The sequence below is a fragment of the Symsagittifera roscoffensis genome, chromosome 9 (assembly GCF_963678635.1).
Source record: "Symsagittifera roscoffensis chromosome 9, txSymRosc1.1, whole genome shotgun sequence".
NCBI classification, from domain to species: Eukaryota; Metazoa; Xenacoelomorpha; order Acoela; family Convolutidae; genus Symsagittifera; species Symsagittifera roscoffensis.
The window spans coordinates 14,787,724-14,807,591 of NC_087070.1; the positions used below are offsets into that span (position 1 = coordinate 14,787,724).

The following is a 19,868-nucleotide window of genomic DNA, read 5'->3' on the forward strand; positions in this document are numbered from 1 at the left end:
AGTTGAAATTTTTAAGAGAAACCCTAACCTTCTAAGTGAAAAAAATTTTCCAAAAGAAAAAAAAAACGAAATTTCAACGAACCGATTGGTAAACATATAATCAAGTTATACATTGCGGAGACATTGCTAAAATTGTGTATTCCTTGAAACAACCAAGAATTAGTTCATTAAGCAGATAAAAAAAAATAGGTCGAAATACTTTGGGCCGAGGAATTTTTTTAGTGAAACGAAAAAAAAACAAAGGAATTACGAAATTAAGGAAAGCTAAATTAAAATTATAGGCTTAAATCAAAGACTAAAAGCAATCTAAAAAAAACGATTCAAATATGTGACAGCTAAGCAGACAACTAATTCGCCGTTAATTGATTAAAAACAGAATATTTCCCGTTTGAAGTCTTGTCAGCCTCGAACCTTGGGCAATTGCCGTCACAGGCTTATACGATACCTCCAGGCTAAATTGGCGGGGAACGCTAAGAAATTTGAAGAGATTCTGAAAAGAGGTACCACTAAAGATTAATGCTTCCAGACGTGTCCAGTGAACGAAGTTTTTGATGGGGGAAAAAGTCTAGTACCCGATTGCAGAACCTTTCTTATCGCAAAGATAATAAATATGATTATGAACATATCAAGATTATTTAATCACAACTAATAGCTATTTTCGACACGTGGACGCTATCAAGTTTGCGGAACCAAATAACGATCACGAACACTCTTAATTAGCTCCTCCCTTAAGCTAACTTTTGCAGCCAACGCCTAAATGACCTTTTCATTGTTTGCTCTTCTATTTGTAAAAGAAACAAACATGTTAAGTCTACTATAATTGAGGAAGAGATGGCTTCAACCTTTCTCTCCTCCTATGATTAATACAGGTAACTGATGGATATAACTAACTCACTTCGGCTAAAAACTAATTGATATTTGTGGTAAATTATTGAAATATTCAGTAAATAATTAGTTTGATTAAAACATTTAAGGCAAATCACAGCTAGCTAATTAAGCAATGGTACGAAAACTACTGTAAATATTAGTATCAAACCAACAATTTACAATCCAAAACAAAAGGCCAGCTTTTATAATGAAGACTGTACAAATTAATTTTACAAAAACAATCTTTAAAATAAATAATGAAATAATCTTTATATTGTCGAGCAAAAAACAACGCTTTCTAAAGATGGATGCTCTGGGTCTCAGAACACCATTAGTCAAAATACATTCAACAAATTATAGCTCTAACACAATGATTTTTTATTGATGAGAACTTGATGTAGTTTGTTTTATAAAGTTTATAGAAGGGATCGTGAAGAATGCTGAAATAAGATACTACATTGATAGTTTCATTTTAATAAACTGTCGCTTTATTAAGTAAAATTTGCTAGATTTTATTATTTAATCACAATGTTTCGCGATAATCGATATTAACTAGTTTTGCAGCGGAAAATGACAACCAACTGGTCTATATCTAATTCAAACTGTTTTCATAAATATTTGATGCAATAATAATTTACACTTTACAGCTTTTTTCCAAGTCATGATTGCACAACAAAAATAAATGTCCACAAAAACACTGACCACAAAACAGTGGCCCTCAATTGCACTGGTTGTGGTCAAAATCAACCATCTACTTACTGCACAAAATCTAGATTAAACTTAAACACAAAACAGTTACATCAGCAGGAAAATTGTCCAATAAACTGCTCCGTAAAATGAGTTTGGGTAGTTTGATAAACAAATTGACAACTGCTGAACGAAAATCAATATTTTTTTGCGCGATGTTTTGCCAAACTAATGGCAAATTCTGATTAATTGTCAAAAATACACATGAGAGGAACTGTTATAATTGATCACCATTTAATCAGTTTTGTCAGCTATCGCCCGAGTTACTTGGCCCTGCTGACGTTGAACTGCTTCCAGGCTGTTGTTGCTCGGCTTGGGCAATTTCTTCTTCCAGGGTCACTGGGACCTCCCGCTGTTGTTCCGCGGCAGCAACCGAAGACGCAGTCTCGTTGAAGAGTTCGTCGAGTGCATCTCTAACATCTGGCCAGAGCTTGCGAGGAATCTGAATGGTTTGGCGCTTGTAGTTGGCAGACGGATTTTTCTAAAGCGCAACAACCACTGTCATAGTATCTGCAAATTTGTAACATTAAATACGAGAGTAATTTAAACTCCATTTTGGGTACTAGATAGGGTCATCTTGTAATTCGCATGTAATATAATGAGGATATTATTATATTACAAGCGAATTATCAAAAGACCATATCTATTAGTTATACCGGAGTATTAAAAATGACAAATAGGGAGCTTTAAATTTACAATGAAAAAATAAAGAAAGGTAGCCGGTTGCTGTGCAAATGACACAGAATATTCCGACCATAAATCATGAAAAAATAGAAAACAGTCCGCCAAATAAGTGTCTCGCGTGATTCGTCAAACTAGTGGGTGGCGTGATTCGAGAACTATACAATCGCGTCAAAAATTTGTGAATTATGCATGATCGACAATATTTTTCTTCATATAATGAATAAGAAACGAAAAAAAATCCAACTTTTTAAACAAAAAATTCAATTAATATATTTTTCTGCCAAATAAGCGCTGAATGAATAATCCAAAACGAGTTTTCTTTATAATAAAATTAAGCTTAATATCCTGAAAGTCCAAAAAAAATTTCCATATAACGAGCGTTATTCGATTGCGTTGCGTTACTCACTCGATATTAGACTAAATCTAAAAACTTCAGGCCAGTTTTTCTCAACACTGGGATAATTTGCTGTTTTTAAAATTTAGTTCGAATCACGACTGAAAGGGATTTATAACGGAATATCACTCGACTCATTTCAATGACTATATGTCACTGCCGATTTTGTGCAGGAAACAAAAATTAAAAACACGAATACAAAATTCCTCCCCATTTTTCAAATGATCGGAACAAAACAAATAAAATATTGATAAAATAAAAACTTGCGCGTCTTTCAGCTCCGCAATATAAGAACATAGTGAGCAGACATCGAAAAAAAAAACTTACGCAATCCACGCAAATAACGTTTTTGATTGGTTGGATTCCACTGCAGAAATTACTAATGCACTTTTGATCACATTCTAGCCTAAGACTGACAAAATTGCAATTCACACGATCAACATTTATACAAGCATTCGAGAATTCAAGACAAATATTGAAAATTCACCAAATGCATCTTTACTGGTGCTTGTAAAACAGAGATGAAAGCAGAGCTCGCGCTTTTTCCGATGCAACCACTATGCCACTGATGGACATCAGAAAAAATAGAAAAAAACTGCTCCATATATCATAATTTTCCAAAACTTACTTTTCCATAATTTTCCAACTTTTGAAGTTAGTCACTATTCAATCTATGACGCAATATGAGTCAATTCACATCAGGCTCATTCGATAAATTTGGCAAAAGAATCATTGCAGAAAAAAATCGGATATAGGGGCATATTCGGACATTGCTAGCTTTCATAATGAGGAAAAGAAAAAGCACAAACAAATTTAAGAAAATTCCGGAAATATTCTTGGTATTCATGTATCTGCACTATAAGTAATCTTGTTGTTATTGCAATTTAATTATTTAGACTTATAATTAAAAACCAGAACCTCTCCCGTCAGAAAGCGGGAAGGATAAACAGGCGTGTTTGGTTCTCTGGAATAGTATTTTGAATTCACTAACTGATATTTCGGATAGTTTGATGTAGAATCCCTTGTTGGAGTGGCCCACGTCCATGAACAGCAGCCGACTGTCATACGAGAACTTCTTCGACTGTGGCAACGACTCCTCCACTGATCATAAATCATCACAAGCAACAATATTAAACAGCAGCAAGTGCAGCCAGGTGATATATTACAATAGGTGGCAGCAGGGGCGGATCTAGAATTTTTTCGAGGGGAGGGGGGGGGGGGGCGGATTTTCACTTTTTTGTCACACTATAAAGACCCCATTTCAGGGTTGCAAAAACACGTTTCGAGTTTAAAAAAATGTTTTAAATGAAAAAAATGAAATTGTATGCACTCTGTGCGCCGTACTTTTCCCAGTTGAGTTCTCTTTTCATTTCAATTTCAGTAGGATCAACTCCAAAAAAGTCAGATATAAAAAAACGCAGCAAATCAAGAATCCAAAACAGAAGAATTTTACCGTTTCTTGGCACTTTCGAGCCATTCGCGTCTTTCGATACCTCGTTCACAAAATCCATCGAGGAGATTTTTCCACGAATACAGTTCAGTTAGTCAAAGCACACAAGAAAATCTGCCAATCAGGGAAAGTTGTTTTAAATAATAAATTATTCAGTGTTTTAAACACTGTTAAACGTGTTTTAAACATTGCAAACCTGCATCATTTTGACCAAACTTTCTGCGCCGCAGACAAATTTTTGAATAAATAGGCCAAAAAGGCGTTTTTAAACAATTTTTGCAAAATTTTGTAGAAAAAATCGCGTTTTTTCGGCGCGCGCTCCCCACTCAAAATTAGTATATAATGGCGCCTTTAGAAGAATTTTAGAATCAGTCAGCCAAAATGGATATTTCAAAATAGTACAAAGGGGAGACCCTTTGGGCCGGCAGGGGGTCGAATCCATGGGACGGGAGGTGGGCGTCTGTCTCCCTACCTAAATCCGCTACTGCCCTCTCGCGTGGTTTTTTAATCTAAAATTTTTGCGTATATTGTAGCGAGACATCTCTTGATAAATTGGTTATCCTCGCGTCAACTTTGTAGATTTCCGTTTTTATGATAAGTTTCGAACAGTATTTATACTTTATTTCGAAAACCAAACTTTTTGAAAAAAAAATTGTAAAATTTGACAAAAATTTATTCTCGCAGAAGTAATGTTATTATAAAAACAATCTTAGTAGCATGTACAATTGATTGATAATGAAATGACTATGTTATGCATAATGGTCCATAAATTTAATACATGCTTTATACTCAAATAGTTCTCAAAATTACCACCTATTTGAACATTTCACCCGCAGCCAGTTGGAAAAGTGTCAACAAACTCAAGAAGAGCAAAAAAACTATTAACCTTCAAAACATGTATTATGATCGCCAGTTTTGTTTAATACAATTAACCCAGATTGAAAAAACTGGAACAATAAGTACAATTGATTGATCCAGTTTTTGGATGCCATTCCAACAACCATTCATTTCGAAATTTTCCAACAAATCATTCGTTTTCCTACAAACCATTATTCATTCCGAAATTTTGTTAAGAATTATTCGTTTAGATGGACAAGTAAATTTCGGTTCACTTCAAGTCTGTTTTCTGCTTTGAATAATTCACAGAAAATTAAACATATATCCTAGTCCTTGCTAGCTTCCAAACGGCTGCTATATATGTTATTGAGTTCAATGGATGGCGTGAAGACAGATTAGATTAGGTTATCTACCTTCTTCTATGTAGAACTCGTCCACGAGTAGTTTGAGTTTGTCCCTGAGTTCGACTATGCCTTGAGCCGGCACCACCACCGTCTGCTTGCCCTGTCTGCCTCCACTCTGGTTCGCACACGACAACTACATGCCAAAAAAAAACAAACAAACCGTTCATTTTGTTTTTTAGATATAATCGATACAAACACTTTCTTGTTATTTTTCCGACCACCCCTTAAGATACCACCTCTAGTTGCTATTGCCCAGTGTAAAACAAGGTGTCGAGAAAAATTGTCTGATATTTTTTTGCTATTCAGATTAATTACCGCTAGAAAAAGTCACTCCAGAGATCGAGTAAATTCTATGTTTGCTACTACTAAGCTTAAATTGATCACTCCTAATTGAACCAATCAATTTCGAAAGAGAAAAAATATAATTTAAAAAATCCCGATTTTTTTTATTTCAAATTTCTTAAAAATTATAATTAGAAAGTGTTTGTATCAATTTTGCTCCAAACATTCTGCGATACTTGCATAGAATCGTATACTCTTCTTTTCTTAAGATTAAGATCATTTATCCACAGGGGAAAGGACCAATACAAGAGCTGTAGAGCTCATCACGGCGAACCGCTGTTGTGCCCCTGTTTAAGAACTACATGCATTTTTTTTGGTTATTTTTCTGGGCTGAGTAATGCTGCTTCACCCTCAAGCAACGAGCACGGATCATGGTGGGCCTCGAACATCCGACCTTTCGATTGAGAGGCTGAGACGTAACCACTTCACCACCGCTCCCATTTAAATTCTTGTCATCAAATAGCACACCTGACCTTAGTTGCTTACGGACTCTGCGGCCAGGGGTGTTCAAAATTACATTGTAATTAAATTAATTGCAATTAATGGCAATTAAATTAATTGATTGCTGAACGTTCCCAATTACACTTAAGTGATTGTCTTGCCAATTAATTGGTGTTTTTATATTGGAATGTAATTTCAGTTGGCTCGTATAACCGCTGCGCACCACCTGCTTCCAAACATAGCAGAGTAAGTTTTCTCATCATTTTGACATCTTGTTTTTCAGACAAACCGCATGCTTGTGAAAGATGCTTGTGAAAGATGAAAAACTTTGAACAGGCAATACACCAAAAATTGCCTGTTCAAAGTTTTTCACGAAAATTGACGCAGACGCAGGTTTGTGGAACTGCAGATGCGGTAAGATATTGGTCTAGGAAAAGAACACTGGCTGGACGATCTTATTAAATCACATTAAAAAAGCACCAGCAGGACCTGCCACAAGCAGAGCGCACACCAAATGTTCTTGATAGTTTTGCAGTTGCTCAAGCTGGACAAAGTCCAAGAAAAGGCAGAAACATATTCGGATGGATAAGAATCATCTGTGATGTATGCGACCTTTCAATTTTGTAGAAGACCCGACTATTCGAGAATACATATAACTGGGTAATATCTCAGAGAAAACGCTGAGTAAGTTAATGGAGAAAATTACGAAAGAAGTCGAAAAGAAGATACGTTATGTTCTTCCAGACAAAGTGCGCTGGTTATTGATGGGTGGTCAAAATCATCAGTTCACTTTCTCGGAGTGTTTGCAAAGTTCCCGGATCAAACTAAACCGGGTGATTAGGAAATGTTGTCGCTTTCATAGGCGATAATGTGACCGTCAACAAGGCCTTGGCAAACACTTCTAACCTACCACTTATCGGTTGCGCATCGCATAGATTTAATCTTGCGGTCAAGGAGTACATCAAGTCAAAAATGCAGATACTTGATAAGGCGAATAACCTGATGGCAAAAGTCACTCAAACTTGCGGGAAAATTAAGGGGACCACTCAACTGAAACCAGTGCGGAAAAATGAGACTCGATGGACCAGCATGTTTGCGATGATTGAACGGTACATGAAGCTTCGTCATATTTTGTCAAAACCCGAATTTTCTGCTGATAAAGCAATTATGAACCTTATATCAACAGCCCGCGAAAATGTTGAAATCAGTTCAGAAACTTCTACAACGTGAAGATTCATTTGTTGAACATTACGGTGACACCATGAAAAAATAATTGGCGACATGCTAGTATTTTTCATTCTCCGATGCTTGAAAGAGCAATTGTTTAGATCCGAGATGCCGCGTCTGACTTAGCCTTGGATGTGGTCTGCAATGTCCAACCTCGTCTTCTGACAATTTTGTACTCCTAATATTATCAAGAAACGACAAATGGTTTCTGGTTTCATGCAATGAAGAATTCTTTTTTGCTACCGCGAACTTTTTGCTACCGACGTGTAACATCATTGAACGTTTGTTTAGCAGTGCAACGTTTGCTTTTGATGATCACGGTCAAGCGCTTTTGTTTTGGGACGAAAAGGTTGTGCCTGAGCTCTGCTGAACTGATTTTGTAACTTGTCAATTAATTGATTGTTTCTTTTGCAATATCAAATTAACTGATTGTTTTGAAATAATTGACTTTTTGTGTTGCAATCACTTTTGCCCCCCCCCCCCTGTCTATGGCTGAATCATCAACGTTTAGATTTATATAATCCATAGATCCGCTGGTGATTGATCTGATACTGCAACGGATAGTGTGAGCCAAACAAACAGGCTTCTTTACTATACCCACTTTCAACTTGTACAATGAAATTGTTTTCATAAATTTCAAATTTTCACTTTTGCTCCTCGCAACTAAACCTACTAAATGTATCATACGATTGAATTCTAAGTCTGACAGACAGTTCAGGCAGTACAATAGACATTCTAGGTTCTCACCTTGAGAAAAACGCCCTTGTCGTTCTGGGCTAGATCCATGTGATATATGCGATTGAAGGAGAGCCTCTTGAATGACTCACTCTTCAGAGGCCTACTTCCCCCTCCTCCTCCTCCCCCAAGAGTGGATAATGGGGGGAGCTGGGGCAGGTGTTGGGAAGACGAAGAGAGGGACAAGGAAGCGAAGTCTGAGCGGAGAGGGGCGACGTCTCCTCCTGATTGGTCGGAAGCAGTAGCACCGCTCACATTAAGAGGTTGGGGACCTCAAAATAAACAGATATTATACAAAGTAACTCAAGCAGAAAACCTTTCGATGAAAAGGAATTTAGTCAAATTTATAATTAAATCTATAAGTTTATTATATTGAAAAATTAATGAAGAGTGCTACAAACATCACCAAATCGCAATATCTAATTTAGAGTAGAAAGAACAAATCAATTGAAAATTACTGACAAATCAAAGCATCGTACATGTTCAAAATACAATCAATTCAATCCAGGGGCGGATCTAGGATTTTCTCGAGGGGGGGGGGGCGGATTTTCGAAAAATTTTCCAAAATTTTGACGACCTTTTTTTTTTAGGTCGACCAAATTGATTTTTCGAGCTCTCCCAAAGCACTGTTTTGCGCCTAATTTGGCAAAATTGTCTGCGCCGCAGGCAAATTTTTGAAAAAACAGTCAAAAAAGCCGTTTTTGGGCACTTTTTGAAAAATTTTGACAAAAAAATTGCGTTTTTTTTGGCGCGCGCTCCCCCTCAAAGTTAGTATATATTGGCGCCAGAGGCGCCTTTAGAAAAATTTTAGGGTCGGTCCGCCAAAAATGGATTTCTGAAAAAGTATCAAAGGGGGGACCCTTTGGGTCGGCAGGGGGTCGAATCCCTGAGGGGGGGGGGGGGGGGGCGTCCGCCCCCCCCCCCTAAATCCGCCCCTGATTCAATCTCTAAATTAGTGGGAAAAGTTTTTCAACCAATCAGACCCAATATTTAGCGAAGAGAGTGATAGAACAGTGATAATGAGCTCAAGGACATTTTAAGCTCTTTGAATTCCATGAATGTTTTATGATGAACACTTTTTTGATACGACTAAAGAAGTTGGGTAAATCGATTCTACAAATATTTTTTTATTGACCTAGAAAAATTTAAAATTAAAATCTGCTTTTGTTAAGCAATATTTTCCCCGCCATTTCAACTTTTATGTTTGGAAAGTGCAAGAATCCTCCCATATGGCAAATGAATTTGAAGTCAACTTGATAAGAAATCAAAAGGCAACCTACCAAAACCAAAAATGATCGTGCGCAAATTTTTAGCGTGAAAAGGAAGGTTAAAACGTCTGATAGGTGTCTTCACTGCGTTCACGTAAAAACAGTGTACCTTTAGACAGGCTTACAAAACTCCTAAGCATTATTGTTCCGACCATTGAAAGTGGGAAGCAAATTTGCATGCGGGTTTACTTCAAGCGTTTTCCATAAAAGCAGGTGCCACAAATTATCATCAGAACTATTGGATTGATAGATACATCATAATAAAGCTTTTTCAGTCACGAGTCGATCGACGCAAAAATGATATATTCAACTAATTCCTGTATTGTGAAAAAAAAACGATTTAAAAACGTTACTTTATAGTATTATTTAGAGCTAGTCAAAGAAGTGAGTAAAGCGACGGGGAGCGGGTAAAGCTTTTCCAGAACCACGAAAAGCAAAAACTCTAAATACTTGAATCTTAAAAAAGATAAGAAAATGATTTGCAACGCAGCTTCTGCAACACCAATGTTTATGGTAGTGTTCAGGAATATAGATTGACAGTAAAAAAAACTGTTTCATAACTTCAAAAAACTTCTAAGTATACCAAGAGTAGACACGATACTGCCATGCCCTTTTGATTTCTAGATGCTTGCTGTTCAAACTCGAACAATGCAATAAAATCATGTGAAAAAGCGTTTTTTCAAAATTCAAATTGAAGGTCGACTCAAAGCTTTACTTTGACTAAAACGAGAATGAACAGGTTAATTAAAATTTCTCATAACTCAATCACCATTAAATCAAAACATCGAAAACATTTTTATGTCATAAGTAAAAATCGCTCTCTGGCAACTGAGCCGACAAACATTGGAAGAAGACAAAAGATTTTGTGATTGACAACTTTTTGCAGGAAAATTATTCAGTAAAAAACAGATCAGGACAGGATTCGAACCGTAGATCATATTAGATCCAGGTATGAACGTTAATTCCAGGCTAAACGTGCAGCAGCGGCCCAGTAATTAAATAGATTATGAGCCATGCTATCAACTGATTCTGTTAGAACTAGAAAAAAGTTGTTTACCAAAAGACCATTATCCAATTTGATAAAAACTCTACAATCAAACTATGGCCAAAACTTTCTGAGCTACTTGCACAGCAACCTGCACTTCATATTGTTCCGACCATTGAAAATGGGGAAGAAATTTGTATTCGGGTGTGTTTAAGTTTTTTTTTGCTTTTTTTTTTCACGCAAAATCAGGTTCCACAAAAAATCATCGAGCTGGGTTGAGGGATATAACATATAAAAGCCCTTTCAGCTGTAATTCGAACGACATTAAAAAAAATTGAAACTTTTTTCACAGTGTCGAGAAAACCCGGTTTAAAATTTTTGGTCGAGTTAATGAGGTGACTGTATATGCTTACAATAGCTTATTTAGGCTTAACTTCAGCCGTGGAAGCTGTTTTATTCAGGTAAAGGTCGTTTCTGAAATTTTTTTAGCGCTGAAGTTTTTAAGCGTAGTGTCTGAATTTCGAGCTAATAAGGTGACCGTATATGCTTACAATAGCTTATTTAGGCTTAATTTCAGCCGTGAAAACTTAGTTTTATTCAAGTAAAGGTAGTTTCTGAAGTTTTTTTAGCGTAGTTTCTGAATTTCGAGCCAATAAAAAATTTTGCAAAAAGTATGGAAAAATATGCCTGAATTCTATTTTTTCTTAGATGTTTTTATAACATGCAGAAAAAAAACGACAGAAAGTTAAAAAAAAAACTTTTTGTTTAGTATTTTTAAGACAGTGGTCGGAACATTTTGTGCTACTTGCATAGTAACCGACTATCCTTGTTAATGTTGATCTTTTTTTTAAAAAAAAATTAAAAAAATCACCCGAAACAAGTGAAAATTCAATTCGTTCATCAGTGCTTGCCATCAATATCTGCGAAAAACTAATTATTTCAGAAAAAATCAGTGGACGAACAAATATGGTAGACTGAACTTTTTTGGTATACTATACGAAAATGCACTTTCTATAATATACAGATAACCCCAATAGCTAGCAATATAATTTCAACTTCGGCTGCACGACATCCGATGGCTGCATGTTAAGATACTTTTTGTCTTGGTTGCTTACACTAACTCAATAGTTTTTAAGCCTTATATCGAGACAAAAAGTTGAAAGACTAAATTAAATTTCAAGTGATATCCATTTGCAGATATTAAACATTTTATCATCAGTTTCATTTATGAATTGCGACAATCACGGACACTAAAAAAAAGGCTAAACATGAAAACCCAATCTTCAAAATAGTTGGAACATGGAAAGCTTGATATCGAGTGTTATTGTTTTAAACAGTCAATTTCTGATAAAGTTAAAATCAAGCGTTTAATGACCATCTGATCATGAGGGCCGACTACTGCATGGTATTAACAAAGCAGAAATCTGGGCAAACTGAATCTTCGCCAATTTTAATTTCAACCAAAAATTTGTCATTTCACTTTTTCTCGTTCACTTATCATAATATGAAAACGGACACGAGCGATACGACAACGGTCGATAAAATGGAACGGATAACAGACAATAAAATAAAATAGTAGTCTAGGAGCAGAGGGTTCCGAAATTATACAATTTTTCAATTAACCATTTCTTTTACAGCGCGGATGAAACAACATGTAAGCTTTTTTCTTTTCCTTCAAAAATTCTTGAGTGCATTCTTGAAATTAAATAAATATGTTTTTTTTTCTAAATACTTCGGCTGTTTAAATTGTCTGATTAATGATATACAAATTCAACTATAGCCATTGGTAAGGTACGTTGAAGGCTGTGTTGTATTGCTTATATGTAGCTTATACCTTCCCTTTTCATATTCACTCACTAGGGGAACAGTTATGACGTCAATTCATGCTTCCCTACCATTACACAATTCAACTACACTCTGTGACGTCAGCAAGACTACCATTACTCCCTCTTTCTTTCACATTGAGCAATTCTCCATTTAAGACAGAAAATGGAAAAAGAAGAATAGCCACAAAATGGGCTTTTTTGCGTAGGATCTGTTTCAAAACGAAGCACCTCCCCTGCGCCTGACCTCACAATACTGCAGCAAGATCTTTAACTAGATCTTCAAATTTAACGCGAAAAACTAAAAACGAAACGGTAACAGAAAAAACTCATTCAACAAGTTAAGCAGTAACTTAACCATAAAAACGGAAAACTACCAAGTTGACGCGAGGATAACCAATTCATCAAGAGAAGTCTCGTACAATTTACAAAAAATTATTCACTTAAAAATCCACACGAGAGGGCTGTAGCGGATTTAGGTAGGGAACAGACTCCCCCCCCCCCCCGCCCCAGGGATTCAATACCCTGCCGACCCAACAGATCCACCCTTTGGAATTATTTCAAGTCATACATTTTAGACTGGCCTTCCTTAAAATTTTTCTAAAGCCGCCTTTGGCGCCAACATTATACTAATTTAGAGAACCGAAAAACGCAATTTCCGCGCCAAGATTTTACAAAAATTGCCTGAAAACGTTTTTGGTCTGTTTTTGTTTCAAAAATTCGCAGCGGCTCTGAAAATATTATCAAAATGGGGTCTTTGCAGTGATTTGGGAAAGCTCAGAAAATCAATTTAGTCGACCTCAAAAAAATCGACAAAATATTCTGAAAAACCGCCCAGCCCCGCCCCCTCGAGAAAACCATAGATGCTCCACTGCGAGAGGGTAAGCGCCTCATTACCTTGGTTTAATTTCATTTAAGACCACAAGTTTGCAGAATTTAACACCTGTACAAGAGGGGTTTGTCACAGATTGTAACATGAAAAAATGTAGCAGTTCTACAACAACATTAATCCATCTAAAACTTATTTAGCCTCACTTTCGGTTCTCGGTCCGAAGATTTCAAGATTTAAAGATTTATTTTAAGATTTAAGGACAAAAAAGATTAATAAGCAGTCGTACTTAAATAGATTCAAATTCATTTATCTTTGTTTTTTACTCAATTGAATAATGATATCAATACGACTACATGCACTGCCATTTGGCGCAATTATAATAAAAATGATGGTAGCCAAAAACAAGAACGAACTATAAAAACGCATTAAAGGAAAATTTTTTCAATACAGATTTTTTGTTTGCAACTATTTTTGATATTCCGGTCCTCTGCCTTGCCCTCAGAAAAAACCTAAGCAACTGAGTTTTTCAAAGCCTTACAGAATATTTAGATACTCAATGATACACAACGCTATGCATGAAAATAAAAGATTCGAATACATGCCAACTTTTAGCAGCACCATTAAAATTTCTGTTTATCCGAATTTAATTTTATCCCAAGCGTAATTATTTCCTGTTGGTCAGAGAACCTTGAAAAAAATTGATCAACCGCGCAATACATGGAGACTTCTACGGCAGTTAAATATATCAATCAAGCACATAACAAATATCTACTCTCTAAAATGAAAACTTAACAAGCCCAAACTCCCTGTCATTTTATGATAGTACTAGCCCCAGTAGTTTTTGATCGCATTTTGCCTCTGATTTTCAATGCATGCTTTGAAATGCAGAAAAGTTGCTCACTTTATACCCACAATACGCCTACTGTTGAAACACTTAACAAATTCATGGAAACAGGCTTTATGTTTCATTTATTAAAAGTGAGTCGCGAAAACATTAAAGGTAAAAATAATCTTTGATTTCGCTTAAACACACTAACTCAGAAAGAGTTCATTACGCCAGTACTCTATGCGCTCTTATAGCTTTTAACAAACTTATCGGACAGCGTCTTAAAATTTTGAAATAATTCTGACCTTCAAGCTGTTCTTTGAAAATTCGCGTTTGCCGTTTTGTCGGCGTTTTATGGTTTTTTCTATTGAAAAATAGCATTTTAGATCGCTGCTGAATGAAAATTGTTTCGAAGTTAAGGGCTTCAATTTGTAATTAAAAACTCACCTCGCGCGCGCAAAAAGTTTGGTTTACTCTTTTGACAATACAAACGCTATTTTGAAATTTCGTTGTATTTTCATCTCAACTATGTCACTATCTCAAGGTCAGAATTCTTTCAGCAAACTTAGCAGCTGTCCGATACATTTGTAGAAGCTATAATTTAAAACTCGTTGATGAGGTACATTTTTCAGAGGATCACTTCAAATTCTGCTTTTTCAGAAATTCAGTGGTGAAAACACATGAACTTGAAAATTATTTGAGACTGGAAATTCCGAAACTAGATATTCAACCAACTTAGAACTCAGCCAAATTACCAGACTATTCAGCGACAGAAATTTCATTTGATAAAAAATGGAACAGTTAAGAAATCACTTGCGATTATTGCCGATTGAAAGTTTAAGCGACGAACACTGATTTTGCTCTTTATACGTCTTGTACTGCATGTAAGCGCAGCTGAGAAAGTGATAGCTACTTTCCAATTCCATTCTATTTACAATGCCGCGTAAGAAACTATTTGTTGTTCCCATTTTCGGCTGAGTTAACTCATTTTGGAAAACTCCTGAAGCTGTCTGTAGCTGAATAGCCTATAATTTTAACTGAAATGTTTATGAGTCACCGAAAACAAAGTGGACAAGAAATTGGAACAGCGTTATGGAACTCAAATAAACCAAACGAAAACTAGGTGTTAAATTTCAAATTCGAAACTCTAATTCGACACAACGGCGAAGCTGAACTTCGAATCATTTGCGATACAACACAAACATAAACACAGAGGCGAAGCTGAGCTTCGCACCAATTGCGATACAAAATTATAGGATGAGGGCATCATGACGCTAAAAAATTAGCAAACAGAACTTCATCGTTACAATTGAGAAAGGAAATTGAAAAACGAACAAAAAAATATTTTTGTATTTGAATTTAAATTTGGGTTTTTCAAAGAGGTCTTAGTGGGGTTGAATTTGGGCATTAAAAAAATTGGTGCTAGTCTTACTGATCTCAAAAGTACTACAGGACATTTCAATTTAAAAAATCGGTAACTAAGCCGACAGAATTGAAGCCGACTTCAAATCATCTGAAACTGAGCCCATAATTTCAAATTAGTGTAGTTTTTTCTGCGTGGTGTGAGAAAATGATTTGACGTAAAACTTCAATTTAGGTGTATTCGACAATCATAATATTATAGGCAAATTGGACAAAAATGTTAGTAGAAAAATAAAAACCTGATTTTTTTTGAAGTTTTTGGTTCCCAAAACGGCGCTGGAAAACTAATTTTACTTTCTGAAAAAGAAACTTTCAGCGCTTAAATTAAGCATAAATAAGCTGTTGTAAGCCTGCTTGCTCGCTTTATTCGAACAAAAATAAAAAAAAAATAATAAAATTTTATAATAGTTTTTCTCGATACTGAAAAAAAAAACAAGTTTTTCTATTGTCGTTCGAATTACGACTCAAAAAAAAGCTTCAAATTGGTATATTATTCGACCCATTCCAATTATTTTTTCAGGTAAATGATTTTCCGTGGAAAACAAAAAGATACAAAAAAAGTAAAACTCAACCGAATACAAAATTCCAATGGCCGGAAAAAACTTGAAATGGTCGAAATAAAAGTATTCATATAACGCCCAGATAGGATCCACGTTGGCTATATGAGTAGCGTATGCAAAGTAGACTACAAAAATTGGAAAATAAACTGACAGAGCTTAAGTTGACAACCAAGAAGAGCAGCCGAAAGAGCATCAGTAGATAATTAATATCAAAACTAAAAGTATACAAACAATGGTTTAAAATCTAGATATAGCATGAGTAGTAACTAGCGCACGTTAGTTAAATTCGAATTCTCATAATATTGATCATGTCAGCAGCATAGCATCATTATAAGCGATTCAACTGATTTTGTTAAGCTAGATGCTAGCCTCAAAAAGTCTATATTCCGATTAGCTAACTCTTGCTAATCGAGAGCTTACTGATAGGGGAAATTGTAAAAAGTATGCGCTGTCGTAACCTTGCCAAAACAAAGCAGACAATCGATAGGCCGCCAATTTTTTAGAAGAAAACTTCTAATTGGAAGAGAACCCAGTCATCCCAGGAATGGACACAACATCAGTGCCAATTGTGCTGAACGACACGCTGAATTTGGTTTTGATTTAGTGATTCTATCAAATGGTTTAGTGTCAAATGATTCTGTCAAATGGTTAGTTAAACTATTTGTTAGACTGAAATAACCTTAGGCACGATTCGATAAAGTTTGCATATCGCAAGGTTATCAATACAAAAAGTTGACAGTTTAAGTGTCGAAAACTTATCAGCGCAGGTTTGTTGCAGGGTTGAGAAAAAACGTTATTCATTGAAAAAGTAAATTAAACAGCGTTTTGAAAAAAAAATTGCTTTGTTTTTTTACACAATATTTTAAACCTATTAACACTGAACGTCTTACTCTCTTATCCAGGGATTGTAAGCTAATTTTCTAACTGTACATATTAGATAATTTTCTAACTTTTCTGGAGAACCAAAATATTTTTGATAAAATCATGAGCTGTTTACGGGTAAATTTTCACTCATCTGACTCAGTCGGAGCTTACCAAGTGACACGTAGAAGTCGGCGAAGTTCACCAAATGGTCCAGTAGCAATTTAGTCGAAGTCATGTCAAATATTACTTTGTTTTTGATTCCGGACACATTGATCTAAAACACATTTAAATGAAGGTTTTCTCAACGTTTGTATTTTTTGCAATACTCATCGATTTAACTACTAAGCTACCAAGAAAATAATAACGGTTCTGATAGACGAACTAGCGCGAAGACGAAAAAAAACAGCTCTATAAAATGCAAGAAAAATTGGAAATACGCCTCGAATTCATAAACCTGCGACCGAGAGATTACGAGTCTCACCCACTATAACCATTCAGCCACTGATGCTTAAAGCAGAGAACAGATGTTATGCCATTTCCAATGCTGCACTGAAACTTCAAATTAAGATAACACTTTTGGCTCTTTTCCACTTTCCCCTACATTTCGTGTTATTATGGCTGAATGCGTGATGTTACGATGCAACGTATGAAGAACAAATATGTTCACAATAGTTAGATTGTTCACGATGCAAAATGTCAATACACTATGACAACATTAATTTGGTTTATCAAAACTGAAGTACATCAAATGTGGGGAAGGAAGGAGAGGAAAACAGCCACACTTTCTTCAATTAACATTTTTATTTGCGAGTTAGGTTAGAATAAAAAGAAGGTTGGTAATAATACACTAAGCTGATCGCTAGTGAAAAAGTAGCATTTTATCATTTAAAACATATAACAAAAGCCGAATCAGAATGTTGATAAATCTAGAACTGAGACAGTAAGACTAACAAAAAACTTCTTTTTTTTTGGAAAAACGAAAAATTGAATCTCATAAAAACAGACGAGAAACACAATCACTAGCATTAAATAAGCTTTTAAATTTCCTAGCGTTCACTAAACCAACAACACTCGGTTAGACATCAATTGATACGAAAATAAAAATGCGAAAGGAAATTGCTGTCAGAAAAAACTTTAAAAAACTCAACAATTTTTTTGGCAATACGAAAAATTCAATCTAAAAACATGCAAAAAACACAACCACTAGCACTAAAGAAGCTTCCACCTTTTCTCGAGAGTTCACTCAGCCGACAACACTAGGTTAGAAGCCAACTGATCCGAAAACAAAAATGCCAAAAGAAAATGTCATCAAAAAATTTTGCGCGATTAAAAAGTTTAGTTTTTAACTTTTATACTACCAACCCACCTGAAGAAAAATCATTTTTATACTTAAACTGATGCAAATTAAGTTTAATAATAAAATTTCTAAATTATTGAGGTACACTTCGTTTTAAATGTTGATTTTCAAGGAAGAAAAGGATTTTAAAGGATATAAAACTTGCCTCAGCAATTTTGACGAATCTGCCAGACTGGTTCTCCTTTACATCCAGGTAGAACTTTTTGGACTGTATGTTTAGACTCAGAGAGGCCAGCTCTCTCACAGTCCCGTGCTCCATGTTTTGTATGTTAGTCTCCCTCAAACTAACCCTGAAAAAGCAGGTGTTAGTTAACATTTTGAATACTTATAAAAACACATGGTTAAATATAACATTAAGGAAGTCAGATTCACAAGCTGTCCAGTCAGATTTGTTTTTTTTTTCTCAAGTAATCAGAAGGTCAAAAGTATCATAGTAACCGAGGTTACAGTCAGGAAACCCATCATCACGTATTCCAGTCGAAATCCTTGGAATTTTCTAGATATGGAAGTGATAATGATAAAAGAAGATGACAAGTGTTGAAGTCCTTTTCAATTAAAATCGATACGGGTTACGTTTCTTCAATAAGAACACGCAACTCCAGTCATATCAACCACATTCGAGTAAATCACTGAGTCTTTTAATAACTCGAATGTGGAGAGTCTTTTCAGAATTTCATTTTCACGATATGAGGAGCTAGGAGTGAAATGTTAAAGTATCTCTGATGGATAGGATGAACTTTCTCTAGAGAACAAAAACATTTATAAAATAATTATGTGGTAACCCTGTTTTAAGGAATGACTTCGAGATCTGAGGATGACGAGACCCAGCCATGAGCTCACTTACATTGGATAAAAGAAGATGACAAGTGTTGAAGTCCATTTCAATTAAAATCGATACGGGTTACGATACGGGTTAGCCTAATTGTTGTGATAAACTTATTAAATAGTTTCAGACCCGTTAGACTATGGGAATGAGACGGAGACGGGGCAGCCGTGGTGGCCCCAAACTTAACGAGTGTCTTTTCTCACCATGCATTGCAAAAGACGAGAAGGGTACAGGACTTTATCCTCCACGGTAATTATCCTCCAGGCGATCAGTCGCTCCTGCAGCTCAACCAAGGGTCGCGCAAGCTCATCTAAGGTGGTTCTAAGACCTATTTTTCACGAGGAAGCGAATGGGCCTATCCCGGAAGCTCTACGAGCAAGCTTTGTTAATTTTCAAGCCAACTGAAGCAACTTCGTCAGTTTTGGACCTCATTTTGAGCTTGTTTACGGCTCGGGTCATAACTTTTGAACCACTGGTCGCACAGCTCCCATCTTTTTCATGCAGCTGACCATGAACATCCAAATTCATAAAATTGGGGGATAAAAATGGAGGAAAAAGTCCCTGTTTGAGAAATGGAGGATAATGGTGGAGGATATCGCCTGGAGGATAATTACCGTGGAGGATAAAGTCCGTTTCCCGACGAGAACATGTTGCAGTGGGTCCAGTGCGAGATAAGCGATTGTTGGGCACATAAGATATGCGCTGGTTTGGCCAATCTGGAAGAAGCTTCGCACTACAACTACAGCTGCCCCCAATGCAGATGCAACACGAAGAAGAGAGGCATCTGTCCTGGCTGTAGTAAGTCTATCGCAACACATCAGAGTGGACGCTTCCGTGTACACGGACCGGTGAACAACAGGTGCATTTTCTCTAATAAACTTCCCGTCCCAGTATCAGACACTGAGCCTAACAATGCCCCAATAGATGCCACCTCATTCACGGCCAATGATTTCATCAACGTCATCAAGGCGTTTAAA

General features: G+C 36.0%; 1 protein-coding gene across 1 annotated transcript; it reads right to left on the reverse strand.

Annotated features, from left to right (window-relative positions):
- Nucleotides 1-929: 929 nt before the first annotated feature.
- Nucleotides 930-18,351, reverse strand: LOC134854558 (transcriptional activator protein Pur-alpha-like). Its single transcript, XM_063870865.1, has 6 exons — nt 18,211-18,351; nt 16,880-16,982; nt 8,141-8,400; nt 5,393-5,516; nt 3,684-3,793; nt 930-2,095 (listed from the first exon to the last, which is right to left on the reverse strand). Exons 1-6 carry the CDS (start codon nt 18,322-18,324, stop codon nt 1,862-1,864), a joined length of 945 nt encoding a protein of 314 aa, XP_063726935.1. The 5' UTR covers nt 18,325-18,351; the 3' UTR covers nt 930-1,861.
- Nucleotides 18,352-19,868: the final 1,517 nt, after the last annotated feature.